General features: G+C 43.0%; 1 protein-coding gene across 1 annotated transcript in view; it reads right to left on the bottom strand.

Annotated features, from left to right (window-relative positions):
* Positions 1 to 20,000, bottom strand: part of LOC311115935 (low-density lipoprotein receptor-related protein 3-like) — a gene marked incomplete at both ends in the record, with an annotated part of 64,265 nt that overhangs the window by 13,470 nt on the left and 30,795 nt on the right. Inside the window, 1 exon segment of the mRNA XM_084191058.1 lies at positions 11,995 to 12,200. Within this exon segment, the coding sequence (XP_084047184.1) occupies positions 11,995 to 12,200 (206 nt within the window).

Below are 20,000 nucleotides of genomic sequence, written 5' to 3' on the forward strand. Positions count from 1 at the left end.
AGTCCCCCGAGCCAGGGCGTGACAGTACCCCCCCCTAAAGGCGCGGACTCCGACCGCGCCAACGAAACACAACAGGGGAGGGACCGGGTGGGCACTCCGCCTAGGCGGCGGATCCGGCTCCAGTGGAACAGGCACGTGCCGTGCCGAACCGACGACGCACACCACTGGCTTGGTGTGGGGAACAGGCACGGGCCGGACAGGGCTGACGAAACGCCCCACAGACTTGGTGCTGGGAGCAGGAGTGGGCCGGACTGGGCTGGCGACGCGCACCACAGACCTGGTGCGGAGAGCAGGAACGGGCAGAGCCGGGCTGACGAGACGCACCACAGACTTGATGCGGGGAGCAGGAATGGGCCGGACTGGGCTGGCGACGCGCACCACAGACCTGGTGCGGAGAGCAGGAACGGGCAGAGCCGGGCTGACGAGACGCACCACAGACTTGATGCGGGGAGCAGGAATGGGCCGGACTGGGCTGGCGACGCGCACCACAGACCTGGTGCGGGGAGCAGGAACGGGCAGAGCCGGGCTGACGAGACGCACCACAGGCTTGATGCGGGGAGCAGGAACGGGCCGGACCGGGCTGGCGACGCGCACCACAGACCTGGTGCGGGGAGCAGGAACGGGCAGAGCCGGGCTGACGAGACGCACCGTAGACTTGATGCGGAGAGCAGGCACGGGCCGTGCCGGACTGACGACGCACACCACTGGCTTGGTGCGGGAAGCTTGGATGGGCCGGACTGTACTGGGGACACACACCACTGGCCCTACACCGGGATCTGGAACGGGCCGGACCGGACTGGCAACACACGCCAGTACCTCTCGCCGTGCCTCTACTTCCTCCATCCCCTCTTCGACCAGTGGCCCCCGTAACCCGGCGGCCTTCTCCGGCAACCCACTGGGCCGCTCTATCGCGGCCTCCTGCTGGTCCGACGTCGTGAGCCCCCCCCTAAAAATTTTCGGGGCGTCTCTCCTACCCGCGGACCAGGTCTCCATATCCCTCGCCAGCTTCTCGCCCTTCTGCCATAATGTCAAGCCCCTCTCTTCCTCACTCGGCTTGACCCAGTCCAGGAGGCGAAGGAGATCTGTGAGGGATCTCCCTGGCGATGGCTCCTGGACACGCTGCTTGGTCACATCTTGGTGGTTTCTTCTGTCACGATCGTCTAATGAGGACCAATGCGCAGCGTTGAAGGTGAACATCTTTTATTAGATAAATGATCACACGATCAAAATAACAAACGAAACGTGACGTCTACAGTTGAACACAACCCAACGAGAACAAGAAACCACAAAACACAAAGTGAAAACCGACAGTTTAAATATGGCTCCCAATCAGAGACAACGAGCCAACAGCTGACACTCGTTACCTCTGATTGGGAGTCACTCACACAAATAAATACAATAACCTAGACCCACCACAAAACATAGAAACTAACACCCTGGCTCAACATACGAGAGTCCCCCGAGCCAGGGCGTGACAGCTCTTTGGAAGTAAAATTGCCTTCCCATGTCAGAGCTAGAGTACACATCACCTAATACGGCCAAACATGGATTATGTATTTTAGGAAAAATATTCCACTGTCACCAAGGCTGAACATAAAATAGGAGAATGTGAAAGGCTGTGAAACTTCAGACAAACCACCCAACAAACCACCCAACAACAAACTACCCAACAACAAACCACCCAACAACAAACTACCCCAACAACAAACTACCCAACTACCCAAGAATTGGTCAGTAAAGACGTAAAAGAGTTGAAAGCGAATCTTCAAATGAGTGACGAAAAAGCTTTGGTAATGGAGAAAGAAACCAAAGAATTAAAAGTGACAGTCTCTAAAATGGAAACGGACGTTAGGGAACTAAAAAAGGAGAACAACCTTCTGAGAGAAGCCTTACTAGACATCCAAACTAGATCGATGAGGGAAAATCTAGTACTTACGGGTATTCAGGAAAAGGAGGGAGAAATAACAGAGAATATTATGAAGGACTTCCTGCATACAGCGCTACAAATCCCACTCGAGGCTGTCGATAAAATCCAACTCGAACGTGTACACCATTTCGGAAAAAGAGTACAGAAATATGAGCGCCCAATCGTTGCCAAATTTGCTTTTTTTTTAAAGATAAAGCTATGGTGAAAAGCCTAGGAAAAAGACTTGCTGGCACGAAAATAGGCATGAATGATCAGTTCCCGAGGGAGATTGTAGAAAGGCGCAAAGTTCTGTATCCAATCTTCAAGGGAAACAGATTAAAAGGGAAACGTGTTGCACTCGTGGTGGATAAACTATATATTGACAACCAAATGTTCAGAGACACAAAGACTACTCCATGGCTATTCTAAAAGTTGTAATAGAGGAGTCGAATATCGGAGCACCCGATACTAGCAATGATAGGGATTGTAATATTAAATAACATTTATAGTAAGTATAGTATTTTATAAAAGGATAAAACGACATAACAAGCAGAATAATACATCTTTAAACACAAATAATTAGAACATGGCTTTTTTGGCGGGAGGTTGTTGTTTTGGCGGGAGGTTGTTGTGGTTGGTCCTGTGTTCTCTCTGGCGTCCTTTCCCCCTTGCGGCAGATGTGGATGCGGGTGCGTTTGCACGCTCGGCCCATTTCTTCCGCAGTCAACCATGTGGTGTGCATTTTTGTGTTTGAAAAGGTGCGGCGTTAAGTGAGTGAGAGGGGAAATGGTTGCATATCCCAGAGCCGACCGCGGGTCTATGAGCAGGGGTAGTGAGAGAGAGCTTTCAATTTTGTGTAGATGAGGGATATACATGTTTAACCCTCCCGTTGTCTTAGGGTCAAAATGACCCGCCACTGTGTTGAACCAACTTTTTTTTTTTTTTTTGGGATCATTTGTGAGAAGGAGGCAGTGAGACTTTAAAGAAAGTATCACTGCCTCTTTCTCACAAATGATCCAAAAAATATAAAAATTAAATGAAGTTGGTTCAACACAGTGGCGGGTCATTTTGACCCTAGGACAATGGGAGGGTTAAATATAGTATACATCTAATCTTTATTGTCCTATCATGATGGGAAGATCCCCAACCCTATAACCTGGACACCCACCTGAGCGACCCATGCACCAAAGAGAAGTTCCCATCTCTTTTATGGACCTGCTGTGAGTATGCAGCCTAAACAGAGAAATAAATGCGGTCAGAGACCTACTTGAGCAGCACCGCCCCCTCAATATTCTGAGCCTGCCTGGCAGGGTTGGTCCGACAAAGCCAGAGCCCCCTGATGGGAGAGCATAATATACAAGGAAATTCTCAAAGCTGCTAATGAGAACCTTGATGACCTTTTACCTAGCCGGTGGGGATTCCGGTGGGGTACCCCCACCCAGGTAGTGGCAGTGCTGGCAACACTGGCTGCAGTAACCCATGGGGAGGGGGTCACACTCGGACAATCAGAGAGGGGGTTTATCATTGTGGCCCAGGTGGCACAAAATAATCTATAAGGTCTGACCGCACGGAGATGCTTGGGAAAATGGTTACAATGGGGGATCAGAGTGTTTGTGTCTCAGGTGAAGAGGGTGGATCTGATCTCCATCACCTAGGACTTGACATAGATTAAGTAGATTAATCAAATCTCACATTGTTGTCAATTTCTGCTCAATCTGCATGCTTTCTCAATCAGCTTTAACTGTATGTGCACTCGTAGATCAAGTTATTTCTCGAGTTGGGCTCTGGGATATAACAGCCGTTGAGTATCTGATTTTATGGTGGATTGTGGAGGAGGGGGGTTGAGTGTGTTGGAGTATGTGAGTATGTGCGTGTGTGCTTGTCTGGCATCTGTTGTGGGGGGGTGGGGATGTTGGTGGGGAGGGTATGGGATGGACCACGGGAATTATTTGCTAGGATAATAATTGCTTGTCAATGAATTAAATGTAATACAATGGCAATCCGGGTTATATGTTACAATCCTACGCGTGAACTGCAGACATTATTACGCATATTAATTGATAATGATGGAAAATAGGATATGCATAATTTTTTTTAAATAGTGATATATATATACAGTGGGGAAAAAAAGTATTTAGTCAGCCAGCAATTGTGCAAGTTCTCCCACTTAAAAAGATGAGAGAGGCCTGTAATTTTCATCATAGGTACACGTGAACTATGACAGACAAATGAGAAAAATAAATCCAGAAAATCACATTGTAGGATTTTTTATGAATTTATTTGCAAATTATGGTGGAAAATAAGTATTTGGTCAATAACAAAAGTTTCTCAATACTTTGTTATATACCCTTTGTTGGCAATGACACAGGTCAAACGTTTTCTGTAAGTCTTCACAAGGTTTTCACACACTGTTTCTGGTATTTTGGCCCATTCCTCCATGCAGATCTCCTCTAGAGCAGTGATGTTTTGGGGCTGTCGCTGGGCAACACAGACTTTCAACTCCCTCCAAAGATTTTCTATGGGGTTGAGATCTGGAGACTGGCTAGGCCACTCCAGGACCTTGAAATGCTTCTTACGAAGCCACTCCTTCGTTGCCCGGGCGGTGTGTTTGGGATCATTGTCATGCTGAAAGACCCAGCCACGTTTCATCTTCAATGCCCTTGCTGATGGAAGGAGGTTTTCACTCAAAATCTCACGATACATGGCCCCATTCATTCTTTCCTTTACACGGATCAGTCGTCCTGGTCCCTTTGCAGAAAAACAGCCCCAAAGCATGATGTTTCCACCCCCATGCTTCACAGTAGGTATGGTGTTCTTTGGATGCAACTCAGCATTCTTTGTCCTCCAAACACGACGAGTTTAGTTTTTACCAAAAAGTTATATTTTGGTTTCATTTGACCATATGACATTCTCCCAATCCTCTTCTGGATCATCCAAATGCACTCTAGCAAACTTCAGACGGGCCTGGACATGTACTGGCTTAAGCAGGGGGACACGTCTGGCACTGCAGGATTTGAGTCCCTGGCGGCGTAGTGTGTTACTGATGGTAGGCTTTGTTACTTTGGTCCCAGCTCTCTGCAGGTCATTCACTAGGTCCCCCCGTGTGGTTCTGGGATTTTTGCTCACTGTTCTTGTGATCATTTTGACCCCACGTGGTGAGATCTTGCGTGGAGCCCCAGATCGAGGGAGATTATCAGTGGTCTTGTATGTCTTCCATTTCCTAATAATTGCTCCCACAGTTGATTTCTTCAAACCAAGCTGCTTACCTATTGCAGATTCAGTCTTCCCAGCCTGGTGCAGGTCTACAATTTTGTTTCTGGTGTCCTTTGACAGCTCTTTGGTCTTGGCCATAGTGGAGTTTGGAGTGTGACTGTTTGAGGTTGTGGACAGGTGTCTTTTATACTGATAACAAGTTCAAACAGGTGCCATTAATACAGGTAACGAGTGGAGGACAGAGGAGCCTCTTAAAGAAGAAGTTACAGGTCTGTGAGAGCCAGAAATCTTGCTTGTTTGTAGGTGACCAAATACTTATTTTCCACCATAATTTGCAAATAAATTCATTAAAAATCCTACAATGTGATTTTCTGGATTTTTTTTCCTCAATTTGTCTGTCATAGTTGACGTGTACCTATGATGAAAATTACAGGCTTCTTTCATCTTTTTAAGTGGGAGAACTTGCACAATTGGTGGCTGACTAAATACTTTTTTCCCCCACTGTATATATAGAGGTGAAAGCATTGGAAATGCTTTTGGCGGTTAATCTGCTTCTGTTTTGTGGGTGGCACTGTGTGCTGTTTTCGATGGATGGGTCCTGGCCTCTCGGGGCCTTAGGGATCCGGAGGGACGTGGGTGGGATGCCGATCACTGGGATGACGGCTCAACTTGGGACGGGGAGGGGCTTTAGCGGGGGAATTAGTGGAGAACAATTGAAGGGTTACTCCGTAGCAATGCAAATATCACGGTACAGCTATATGGACACTCAAATCATTACAGTATTTTTTATTGGTAAATTTACAAACATATATAATGATAAATAGACTTGAAACTTGTATCTCATTATGGTGTATGGTGAAATAAGTATAGCCAGTTATAATTGTAATGGCTTAGCAGATAATAACAAAAGAAGAACAATATTTACATGGCTCAAAGAGAAGGAATATAATATCTATTGTATACAGGAAACTCATTCAACAATTCGAGATGAAGTAGCGTGGAAAAAAGAATGGGGGGGGGGGGGGAATATACTTCTCCCATGGGCAAAGAAATTCAAAAGGGGTGATGATATTAATTAATAGTAATTTCGATCCGAATGTGCAAATTGTCGAAATAGATACGCAAGGTAGATGGATTATTTTAAATATGTTATTGGACCATAAACAGATATGGCTCATTAACCTTTACGGACCAAATAATGATGATCCACAATTCTTTGACAATATACAGTGGGGAAAAAAGTATTTCGTCAGCCACCAATTGTGCAAGTTCTCCCACTTAAAAATATGAGAGAGGCCTGTAATTTTCATCATAGGTACACGTCAACTATGACAGACAAATTGAGAATTTTTTTTCCAGAAAATCACATTGTAGGATTTTTAATGAATTTTGCAAATTATGGTGGAAAATAAGTATTTGGTCACCTACAAACAAGCAAGATTTCTGGCTCTCACAGACCTGTAACTTCTTCTTTAAGAGGCTCCTCTGTCCTCCACTCGTTACCTGTATTAATGGCACCTGTTTGAACTTGTTATCAGTATAAAAGACACCTGTCCACAACCTCAAACAGTCACACTCCAAACTCCACTATGGCCAAGACCAAAGAGCTGTCAAAGGACAACAGAAACAAAATTGTAGACCTGCACCAGGCTGGGAAGACTGAATCTGCAATAGGTAAGCAGCTTGGTTTGAATAAATCAACTGTGGGAGCAATTATTAGGAAATGGAAGACATACAAGACCACTGATAATCTCCCTCGATCTGGGGCTCCACGCAAGATCTCACCACGTGGGGTCAAAATGATCACAAGAACGCCAGGGACTCAAATCCTGCAGTGCCAGACGTGTCCCCCTGCTTAAGCCAGTACCTGTCCAGGCCCGTCTGAAGTTTGCTAGAGTGCATTTGGATGATCCAGAAGAGGATTGGGAGAATGTCAAATGAAACCAAATATAACTTTTTGGTAAAAACTCAACTCGTCGTGTTTGGAGGACAAAGAATGCTGAGTTGCATCCAAAGAACACCATACCTACTGTGAAGCATGGGGGTGGAAACATCATGCTTTGGGGCTGTTTTTCTGCAAAGGGACCAGGACGACTGATCCGTGTAAAGGAAAGAATGAATGGGGCCATGTATCGTGAGATTTTGAGTGAAAACCTCCTTCCATCAGCAAGGGCATTGAAGATGAAACGTGGCTGGGTCTTTCAGCATGACAATGATCCCAAACACACCGCCCGGGCAACGAAGGAGTGGCTTCGTAAGAAGCATTTCAAGGTCCTGTAGTGGCCTAGCCAGTCTCCAGATCACAACCCTCAACTTACAGAAAACGTTTGACCTGTGTCATTGCCAACAAAGGGTATATAACAAAGTATTGAGAAACTTTTGTTATTGATCAAATACTTATTTTCCACCATAATTTGCAAATAAATTCATTAAAAATCCTACAATGTGATTTTCTGGATTTTTTCCCCTCATTTTGTCTGTCATAGTTGACGTGTACCTATGATGAAAATTACAGGCCTCTCTCATCTTTTTAAGTGGGAGAACTCGCACAATTGGTGGCTGACTAAATACTTTTTTTCCCCACTGTATATAATAAATTATCAACCCTGCAAGCAATTCAAGACAATATTATTATGATGGGGGATTATAATACTGTTTTAAATAGCTCAATGGATCGTAAAGGAAATCACACCACAAACAATCACCCACATGCTCTTAAGGAAATTGTGAATGTCATGGATACATTAGAACTAGTAGATATATGGAGGCTTAAATCTACTGATCTAGTGAGATATACATGGCGGAGACTGAATCAAGCTAGTCGTCTTGACTTCTTTCTTATCTCATTCTCGTTGGCACCAAAAGTAAAAAAAGTGTTGATAGGGGACAGAATGCGGTCGGACCATCATATAATAGGCATATACATTACTCTTACTGAATTTCCATGTGGGCGAGGATATTGGAAATGTAATCAAAGCCTATTGGATGATAATTTATTTATAATTAGAACAAAGGAATTTATAACTGACTTTTTCCAACATAACATAGGTACAGCGAATCCCCTTATTGTATGGGACACCTTTAAATGTGCCTTTAGAGGCCATGCAATTCAGTACTCATCTCGAAAACAAAAGCAATTTAGGTCAAAAGAGTCCATACTAACAAAGGAAATAGAAGGTCTAACAGAACAGATAGATAGCAATAAAAACTGTAACATAGAGGCTCATAATAAATTATACTAAGAAAGGAAATAGAAAGTCTAACAGAACAGATAGATGGCAATAAAAAAGGAAAAACAAAAAGAAATGGAGAAACTTATTCAAGAAAGATCAAGTGTAATATATTATAAAAATAAAGCAAACTGGATGGAATATGGGGAAAAATGCACAAAATTATTTTTAATCTTCAACATAGAAATGCTACCAAAAAGAATTTAATGAAACTGGTTACAATTGACGGAGTCACCCATAATTCACCAAATTATATTTTGAAGGAAGAAACAAAGTACTTTAAGCATATGTTTTCTTTTCAGTCGCCTCCATCTCCTCTAACTGAAGCTAATTGTAGAGATTTTTTTTCTATTGATAATGTCAAATTAACAGCCACACAGAAAGACTCATGTGAAGGTGAAATTACAGAGGAGGAACTTCTGGATGCAATTAAAGACTTTAAGTCTGGGAAAACTCCAAGGTTGGATGGCATACCAGTCGAGGTATACCAAACCTTTTTTGATATACTAAGAGGACCGTTATTAGCATGTTTTAACCACTCCTATGTAAATGGTAGATTATCTGACACTCAAGAAGAAGGTCTGATCTCATTATTACTGAAACAGGATACAAGTGGAAAATATAAAGATCCAGTCCATTTACAAAATTGGAGGCTCCTTACACTTCAGTGTTGTGATGCAAAAATTCTAGCAAAATATATAGTGCATAGAATTAAAAAGGTATTGTCGGATATTATTCATTCTAATCAGACAGGTTTTTTACATGGAAGATACATTGGAGATAATATAAGGCAAGTATTGGAAACAATAGAACACTATGGAAAATATGGGAAACCAGGCCTGCTATTCATAGCAGACTTCGAAAAGGCATTTGATAAAGTTCGACTGGGGTTTATATATAAATGCCTGCAGCATTTCAATTTTGGAGAATCTCTTATAAAATGGGTCAAAATCATGTATAGTAACCCTAGGTGTAAAATAGTAAATAATGGCTATTCCTCAGAAAGTTTTAAACTGTCAAGAGGAGTGAAACAAGGTTGTCCACTATCGGCATATCTATTTATTGTGGCCATCGAGATGTTAGCTATTAAAATCAGATCCAATAATAATATCAGAGGATTAGAAATCCAGGGCTTAAAAACAAAGGTGTCATTGTACGCTGATGATTCATGTTTTCGTTTAAATCCACAACTCGAATCCCTCCACAGCCTCATAGAGGATCTAGATACATTTTCTAACCTCTCTGGATTACAACCAAATTATGACAAATGTACTATATCACGTATTGGATCACTAAAAAATACAATTTTTACATTACCATGTAGTTTACCAATAAAATGGTCTGATGGTGATGTGGATATACTCAGAATACATATCCCAAAGGAAATAAATGATCTCACTTCAATAAATGTTTATAGAAAGTTCGCAAAAATAGATAAGATCTTACTACCATGGAAAGGAAAATACCTGTCAATTTGTGGAAAAATCACCCTGATTAACTCTTTAGTATTATCCCAGTTTACCTATTTGCTTATGGTCTTGCCTACGCCTAGCGAACAGTTTTTTTTTATTATATGAGAAAAAAATATTCAATTTTATTTGGAACGGCAAGCCAGACAAAATTAAAAGGGCATATTTATATAATGAATATGAATTTGGAGGACAGAAATGATTAAATATTAAAGCATTAGACCTATCACTAAAAGCTTCAGTCATACAAAAGTTATACTTAAATCAGAACTGGTTCTCAAGCAAATTAGTAAGATTGTCTCACCCAATGTTCAAGAAAGGCCTTTTTCCCTTTATTCAGATTACAACTCATTTGCAGTTATTTGAAAAGGAAATAATCTCCCAAATATCACTATTTCTAAAACAAGCCATAGAAAGTTGGTTGCAATTTCAATTTAATCCTCCAGAAACTACAGAACAAATAATGCAACAAATATTGTGGTTAAATTCAAATATACTAATTGACAAAAAAACTTACTTTTTTGACAGAATGTTTAAAAAAGGTATAATCTTCATAAATGATATAATCGGTAGGACTGGTGGAGTTATGTCGCACATGCAGCTAACAAAAACATATGGAAATGTCTGCTCTACCCAAAATTACAACCAAATAATTGGAAAACTGTGATAAATAAAAAAGTATATCAGTTTCACTTAAGGACCAAAGGATTGACAGCCGTCCCATATAGATTGTAAAATAGTTGGGAAGAGATTTTTGACGTACCGATCCCATGGCATAGTGTTTATGAACTGACACGCAAAACGACGCCGGATTCAAAAATTAGAATCTTTAAATTTAAATTATTATATAAAATTCTTGCTACCAATAGAATGTTATTTATATGGGGGATACAATCTTCCCAGCTCTGCAGATTTTGCTGTGAAGAGACAGAATCATTAGATCATTTGTTTTGGTTCTGTCCATTTGTAGCTTGTTTTTGGACACAGGTCCAGGCATGGCTAAAGGATTGCAATATTTACATGGACCTAACCCTGCAGATAGCACTACTGGGTGATCTGAAAAGTCATAGTCAATCGATCAATAATATAATAATACTTTTAGCAAAAATGTTAATTTTTAATTCACAATCTGTAGAAGCAATGAGAATAGAACGGTTCAGAACTTTTGTAAAACATCACAGTACGGTTGAAATATATATGGCAAATAGAAATCCTATATGGATGGTGTTAAGAGATAGATGGGAGGTATTGAATAGAGTTGAAGGATGGGACTAATAACACATAACAACAAATAATAACAAAGATAGCTAATAATGTAAGCATACTGTGTCCATAATAAGTATATAGGTTGTATGTTGGGAGCTTTTGGGAAAGAGCACAGTTAGAAAGATATGGCATATAGAAGCAAACCGGATGGACATCATGAAAATGATCGGAGAGGTTGAGAGTAGAAGAAGTTCAGGAGCAAAATAAATATATATATATATATATATATATATATATATATATATATATATATATATATAATAGAATTATTGTAAAATTAACTCTGTCCATAAGGTGTAGATAGTAAGTATAGACCGGAAGTAGAGGCCTGGGCATTGTTGTTCACTAATTTACTCCAAGTAGGGAAAGGATTGCGGGGTTGAAAAGTAATAAAGGGGAGTATATATATATAAAAAACATGGGGGATTGGAAGTGATGCAGACAATTACATTGATAGAAGATACAATCTATCTGCAATATTAAGCTGATCCATTCCCCCCGAAAAAAAAAAAAAACACCCAACTAAAATAACCCCAAACAACAAACTACCTGTGGTGTTTTTGGGGAAAGTGCGACTCTCATCAATGTCTTCTGCCAATACAGCTCAATGTCAGACAGCTTTACTAACGCACTCAATTGCTGCTTATTGATTTGTAACACGCTGTCCTGGGGTAAAATAGGAAAAGCTTTGCAAAGTGCTCCTTTCCTCTCCTCTCCTCTTGTGATGAGGTGGTGTTGAAGAAGTCAAGCGCAGGAGGGTAAATCACAGAATAACAGGCTTTAATCCGCAAAATACAGGTTTTACGCAGAAATGCGTCAAACACACTCCAGGGCACAAAACAGGCGCACTCTCTTCCCTCCCACTTTATTAATTCACTTAACGTTTATTTATCCAGGAAGTCTCTCTCACCTCTGATATAAGACAGCCTGAACCCCTGAGCCAGTCCCGAGCTGTTGGCCTGGGAGTGGAAGTGGAGCCAGACTCTTCCCCTGGAGGAGATGAAAGGAGGGGGGAGGAGGGAGCCACACACCCGGTACTCCTCTCTCCAGGTGGGGCCTAGGAGCAGCCAGTCCCCCTGGCACTGACCTGACTCCTCCAGGTCAAAGTTAGGGAAGCTAGGGGGAGGATACAGGGAGACAGAGGAGGGACGTGGGTCAGACAAGGGTTAGGGAAACATGGTCACAGATACAGGGAGACAGAGGAGGGACGTAGGTTAGACAAGGGTTAGGGAAACATGGTCACAGATACAGGGAGACAGAGGAGGGACGTGGGTTAGACAAGGGTTAGGGAAACATGGTCACAGATACAGGGAGACAGAGGAGGGACGTGGGTTAGACAAGGGTTAGGGAAACATGGTCACAGATACAGGGAGACAGAGGAGGGACGTGGGTTAGACAAGGGTTAGGGAAACATGGTCACAGATACAGGGAGACAGAGGAGGGACGTGGGTTAGACAAGGGTTAGGGAAACATGGTCACAGATACAGGGAGACAGAGGAGGGACGTGGGTTAGACAAGGGTTAGGGAAACATGGTCACAGATACTTAACCCCTATACACACGCTAGATGATCTGATTGGACTAGTGAGGAAAGAGAGAAGTGTTTAAGGAGTCAGCAGGATGTTTACTTACGGGAGGAGGAAACAGGAAGCACTGACAAAAGCATTACATCATCCCTGATGGCTCAGATACTCTAGCGAGTGCATGAATTGAATGAATGAGGGTGTGCGTGTGTGTTATCACCCAGCAATATGCTGAGATCATTGCTAAGTGGTAGAGAGAAGCAGAAGCGTTGGGCGGCAGGATTCCAACAGATCAATGTCTCCTCTCCTCTTCTATGAGATGACTGGCTCATACAGACTCTACAGATCAATATCTCCTCTCCTATGAGATGACTGGCTCATCCAGACTACAGATCAATATCTCCTCTTCTATGAGATGACTGGCTCATACAGACTCTACAGATCAATATATCCTCTTCTATGAGATGACTGGCTCATACAGACTCTACAGATCAATATCTCCTCTTCTATGAGATGACTGGCTCATACAATCAATCAATCAATTTTATTTTATATAGCCCTTCTTACATCAGCTAATATCTCGAAGTGCTGTACAGAAACCCAGCCTAAAACCCCAAACAGCTAGTAATGCAGGTGTAGAAGCACGGTGGCTAGGAAAAACTCCCTAGAAAGGCAAAACCTAGGAAGAAACCTAGAGAGGAACCAGGCTATGAGGGGTGGCCAGTCCTCTTCTGGCTGTGCCGGGTGGAGATTATAACAGAACCATGCCAAGATGTTCAAAAATGTTCATAAGTGACAAGCATGGTCAAATAATAATCAGGAATAAATCTCAGTTGGCTTTTCATAGCCGATCATTAGAGTTTAAAACAGCAGGTCTGGGACAGGTAGGGGTTCCATAACCGCAGGCAGAACAGTTTAAACTGGAATAGCAGCAAGGCCAGGCGGACTGGGGATAGCAAGGAGTCACCACGGCCGGTAGTCCCGACGTATGGTCCTAGGGCTCAGGTCTCTCAGTTGGCTTTTCATAGCCGATCATTTAGAGTTGAAAACAGCAGGTCTGGGACAGGTAGGGGTTTCGTAGCCGCAGGCAGAACAGTTGAAACTGGAATAGCAGCAAGGCCAGGCGGACTGGGGGCAGCAGGGTGTCATCATGCCCGGTAGTCCTGACGTATGGTCCTAGGGCTCAGGTTCTCAGAGAGAAAGAGAGAACGAGAGAATTAGAGAGAGCATACTTAAATTCACACAGGACACTGGATAAGACAGGAGAAGTACTCCAGGTATAACCAACTAACCCCAGCCCCCCGACACATAAACTACTGCAGCATAAATACTGGAGGCTGAGACAGGAGCGGTCCGGAGACACTGTGGCCCCATCCGAAGAAACCCCCGGACAGGGCCAAACAGGAAGGATATAACCCCACCCACTCCGCCAAAGCACAGCCCCCGCACCACTAGAGGGATATCCCCAACCACCAACTTACAATCCTGAGACAAGGCCGAGTATAGCCCACAGAGGTCTCCACCACAGCACAAACCAAGGGGGGGGGGGTCGCCAACCCAGACAGGAAGATCACGTCAGTAACTCAACCCACTCAATTGACGTACCCCTCCCAGGGACGGCATGAAAGAGCACCAGCAGGCCAGTGACTCAGCCCCTGCAACAGGGTTAGAGGCAGAGAACCCCAGTGGAGAGGGGAACCGGCCTGGCAGAGACAGCAAGGGCTGTTCGTTGCTCCAGCCTTTCCGTTCACCTTCACACTCCTGGGCCAGACTACACTCAATCATATGACCTACTGAAGAGATAAGTCTTCAGTAAAGACTTAAAGGTTGAGACCGAGTCTGCGTCTCTCACATGGGTAGGCAGACTGTTCCATAAAAATGGAGATCTATAGGAGAAAGCCCTGCCTCCCGCTGTTTGCTTAGAAATTCTAGGGACAATTAGGAGGCCTGCGTCTTGTGACCGTAGCGTACGTATTGGTATGTACGGCAGGACCAACTCGGAAAGATAGGTAGGAGCAAGCCCATGTAACGCTTTATAGGTTAACAGTAAAACCTTGAAATCAGCCCTTGCCTTAACAGGAAGCCAGTGTAGGGAAGCTAGCACTGGAGTAATATGATCAAATTTCTTGGTTCTAGTCAGGATTCTAGCAGCCGTATTTAGCACTAACTGAAGTTTATTTAGTGCTTTATCCGGGTAGCCGGAAAATAGAGCATTGCAGTAGTCTAATCTAGAAGTAACAAATGCATGGATTAATTTTTCTGCATCATTTTTGGACAGAAAATTTCTGATTTTTGCAATGTTACGTAGATGGAAAAAAGCTGTCCTTGAAACAGTCTTGATATGTTCGTCAAAAGAGAGATCAGGGTCAAGAGTAACGCCTAGGTCCTTCACAGTTTTATTTGAGACGACTTTACAACCATCAAGATGAATTGTCAGATTTAACAGAAGATCTCTTTGTTTCTTGGGACCTAGAACAAGCATCTCTGTTTTGTCCGAGTTTAAAAGTAAAAAGTTTTCAGCCATCCACTTCCTTATGTCTGAAACACAGGCTTCTAGCGAGGGCAATTTTGGGGCTTCACCATGCTTCATTGAAATGTACAGCTGTGTGTCATCCGCATAGCAGTGAAAGTTAACATTATGTTTTCGAATAACATCCCCAAGAGGTAAAATATATAGTGAAAACAATAGTGGTCCTAAAACGGAACCTTGAGGAACACCGAAATGTACAGTTGATTTGTCGGAGGACAGACCATTCACAGAGACAAACTGATATCTTTCCGACAGGTAGGATCTAAACCAGGCCAGAACTTGTCCGTGTAGACCAATTTGGGTTTCCAGTCTCTCCAAAAGAATGTGGTGATCGATGGTGTCAAAGGCAGCACTAAGGTCTAGTAGCACGAGGACAGATGCAGAGCCTCGGTCTGACGCCATTAAAAGGTCATTTACCACCTTCACAAGTGCAGTCTCAGTGCTATGATGGGGTCTAAAACCAGACTGAAGCATTTCGTATACATTGTTTGTCTTCAGAAAGGCAGTGAGTTGCTGCGCAACAGCTTTTTCTAAAATTTTTGAGAGGAATGGAAGATTCGATATTGGCCGATAGTTTTTTATATTTTCCGGGTCAAGGTTTGGCTTTTTCAAGAGAGGCTTTATCACTGCCACTTTTAGTGAGTTTGGTACACATCCGGTGGATAGAGAGCTGTTTATTATGTTCAACATAGGAGGGCCAAGCACAGGAAGCAGCTCCTTCAGCAGTTTAGTAGGAATAGGATCCAGTATGCAGCTTGAAGGTTTAGAGGCCATGATTATTTTCATCATTGTGTCAAGAGATATAGTACTAAAACACTTAAGTGTCTCTCCCGATCCCAGGCCCTCGCAGAGCTGTGCAGATCCAGGACAGCTAAGCCCTGGAGGAATACGCAGATTCAAAGAGGAGTCCGTAATTTGCTTTCTAATGGTCATGATCTTTTCCTCAAAGAAGTTCATGAATTTATCACTGCTGAAGTGAAAACCATCCTCTCTTGGGGAATGCTGCTTTTTAGTTAGCTTTGCAACAGTATCAAAAAGAAATTTTGGATTGTTCTTATTTTCCTCGATTAATTTGGAAAAGTAGGATGATCGAGCAGCAGTGAGGGCTCTTCGGTACTGCACGGTACTGTCTTTCCAAGCTAGTCGGAAGACTTCCAGTTTGGTGTGGCGCCATTTCCGTTCCAATTTCCTGGAAGCTTGCTTCAAAGCTCGGGTATTTTCTGTATACCAGGGAGCTAGTTTCTTATGACAAATGTTTTTCGTTTTTAGGGGTGCAACTGCATCTAGGGTATTGTGCAAGGTTAAATTTAGTTCCTCAGTTAAGTGGTTAACTGATTTTTGTCCTCTGACGTCCTTGGGTAGGCAGAAGGGGTCTGGAAGGGCATCAATGAATTTTTGTGTTGTCTGAGAATTTATAGCACGACTTTTGATGCTCCTTGGTTGGGGTCTGAGCAGATTATTTGTTGCGATTGCAAACGTAATAAAATGGTGGTCCGATAGTCCAGGATTTTGTGGAAAAACATTAAGATCTACAACATTTATTCCATGGGACAAAACTAGGTCCAGAGTATGACTGTGGCAGTGAGTAGGTCCAGAGACATGTTGGACAAAACCCACTGAGTCGATAATGGCTCCGAAGGACTTTTGGAGTGGGTCTGTGGACTTCTCCATGTGAATATTAAAATCACCAAAAATTAGAATATGATCTGCTATGACTACAAGGTCTGATAGGAATTCAGGAAACTCAGAGAGGAACGCTGTATATGGCCCAGGAGGCCTGTAAACAGTAGCTATAAAAAGTGATTGAGTAGGCTGCATAGATTTCATGACTAGAAGCTCGAAAGATGAAAACGTCATTTTTTTTTTTGTAAATTGAAATTTGCTATCGTAAATGTTAGCAACACCTCCGCCTTTGCGGGATGCACGGGGAATATGGTCACTAGTGTAACCAGGAGGTGAGGCCTCATTTAACACAGCAAATTCATCAGGCTTAAGCCATGTTTCAGTCAGGCCAATCACATCAAGATTATGATCAGTGATTAGTTCATTGACTATGACTGCCTTTGAAGTGAGGGATCTAACATTAAGTAACCCTATTTTGAGATGTGAGGTATCACGATCTCTTTCAATAATGGCAGGAATGGAGGAGGTCTTTATCCTAATAAGATTGCTAGGGTGGACACCACCATGTTTAGTTTTGCCCAACCTAGGTCGAGGCACAGACACAGTCTCAATGGGTATGGCTGAGCTGACTACACTGACTATACTATTGGCAGACTCCACTAAGCTGGCAGGTTGGCTAACAGCCTGCTGCCTGGCCTGCACCCTATTTCACTGTGGGGCTAAAGGAGTTAGAGCCCTATCTATGTTGGTAGATAAGAGGAGAGCACCCCTCCAGCTAGGATGGAGTCCGTCACTCCTCAGCAGGTCAGGCTTGATCCTGTTTGTGGGTGAGTCCCAGAAAGAGGGCCAATTATCCACAAATGTTATCTTTTGGGAGGGGCAGAAAACAGTTTTCAACCAGCGATTAAGTGCTGAGACTCTGCTGTAGAGCTCGTCACTTCCCCTAACTGGGAGGGGGCCAGAGACAATTACTCGATGCCGACACATCTTTCTAGCTGATTTACACGCTGAAGCTATGTTGCACTTGGTGACCTCTGACTGTTTCATCCTAACATCGTTGGTGCCGACGTGGATAACAATATCTCTATACTCTCTACACTCGCCAGTTTTAGCTTTAGCCAGCACCATCTTTAGATTAGCCTTAACGTCGGTAGCCCTGCCCCCTGGTAAACAGTGTATGATCGCTGGGTGATTCGTTTTAAGTCTAATACTGCGGGTAATGGAGTCGCCAATGACTAGGGTTTTCAATTTGTCAGAGCTAATGGTGGGAGCCTTCGGCGTCTCAGACCCCGTAACGGGAGGAGTAGAGACTAGAGAAGACTCAGACTCAGACTCCGACTCGCTACATAATGGGGAAAACCGGTTGAAGGTTCATACAGACTCTACAGATCAATATCTCCTCTTCTATGAGATGACTGGCTCATACAGACTCTACAGATCAATATCTCCTCTCCTCTTCTATGAGATGACTGGCTCATACAGACTCTACAGATCAATATATCCTCTTCTATGAGATGACTGGCTCATACAGACTCTACAGATCAATATATCCTCTTCTATGAGATGACTGGCTCATACAGACTACAGATCAATATCTCCTCTCCTCTTCTATGAGATGAATGGCTCATTCAGACTACAGATCAATATCTCCTCTTCTATGAGATGACTGGCTCATACAGACTCTACAGATCAATATCTCCTCTTCTATGAGATGAATGGCTCATTCAGACTACAGATCAATATCTCCTCTTCTATGAGATGACTGGCTCATACAGACTCTACAGATCAATATCTCCTCTCCTCTTCTATGAGATGACTGGCTCATTGGAAAGAATTAACAAAAAAACTATGCAAACTAGAATGCTATTTGGTCCTAAACAGAGAGTACACCAGTGGAGACTGCTGAGGGGAGGACAGCTCATAATAATGGCCGGGAAACTGAGCAAATGGAATGGCTTCAAACACCTGGAAACCATGTGTTTGATGTATTTGATACCATTCCACTGATTCCGCTCCAGTCATTACCACGAGCCCGTCCTCCCCAATTAAGGTGCCACCACCTCCTGTGGAGTACACAGTGGCAGACCTGGCTCTCAAGAGAAGACCGGCTACGTGCACACTGCCCACAAAATGAGGTGGAAACTGAGCTGCACTTCCTAACCTCCTGCAAAATGTATGACCATATTAGAGACACATATTTCCCTGACATTGTACAGACCCACAAATGTTGATAAATTCCTATATCTGTTGGGTGAAATACCACTGTGTGCCATCACAGCAGCAAGATTTGTGACCTGTTGCCACAAGAAAAGGGCAACCAGTGAAGAACAAACACATTGTAAATACAACCCATATTTATGTTTATTTATTTTCCCTTTTGTACTTTACTATTTGCACATCGTTACAACACTGTATATAGACATCATATGACATTTGAAATGTCTTTATTCTTTTGGAACTTTTGTGAGTTTAATGTTTACTGTTAATATTTATTGTTTATTTCACTTTTGTTTCTTATCTATTTCACTTGCTTTAGCAATGCTAACATACTTTCCCAATGCCAATAAAGCCTCTTGAATTGAATGAGAGAGAGAGAGAGAGAGAGAGAGAGAGAGAGAGAGAGAGAGAGAGGGTTGGTGTGTATTGTAGATTAAGTTAGATAGAGGGAAAGATATATATATATATATATATATATATATATATATATATAGAGAGAGAGAGAGAGAGAGAGAGAGAGAGAGAGAGAGAAGAGAGAGAGAGAGAGAGAGAGAGAGAGAGAGAGACAGAGAGAGAGAGAGAGAGAGAGAGAGAGAGAGAGCGAGAGAGAGAGAGCGAGAGAGAGAGAGATAGAGATAGAGAGAGACAGAGAGAGAGGGTTGGTGTGTATTGTAGATTAAGTTACATAGAGAGGGAACAGATATATAGAGAGATAGAGAGAGAGAGAGAGAGAGAGAGAGAGAGAGAGAGGAGAGAGAGAGAGAGAGAGAGATAGAGATAGAGAGAGAGAGGGTTGGTGTGTATTGTAGATTAAGTTAGATAGAGGTGTGTATGTAATGTTTAACTATTTATATATTTATGAAATTCACTGAGGGGGATGGCCCTCCCCTTCCTCCTCTGAGGAGCCTCCACTGAGTGGTATGTACCTCTACTATCATCAGTGGTACCTCTACTATCATCAGTGTAGGTATCTCTGCTATCATCAGTGGTAGGTATCTCTACTATCATCAGTGGTAGGTACCTC

The sequence above is a fragment of the Coregonus lavaretus genome, assembly GCF_964263955.1.
Source record: "Coregonus lavaretus genome assembly, contig: HAP1_SCAFFOLD_2930, whole genome shotgun sequence".
Lineage (NCBI taxonomy): Eukaryota > Metazoa > Chordata > Actinopteri > Salmoniformes > Salmonidae > Coregonus > Coregonus lavaretus.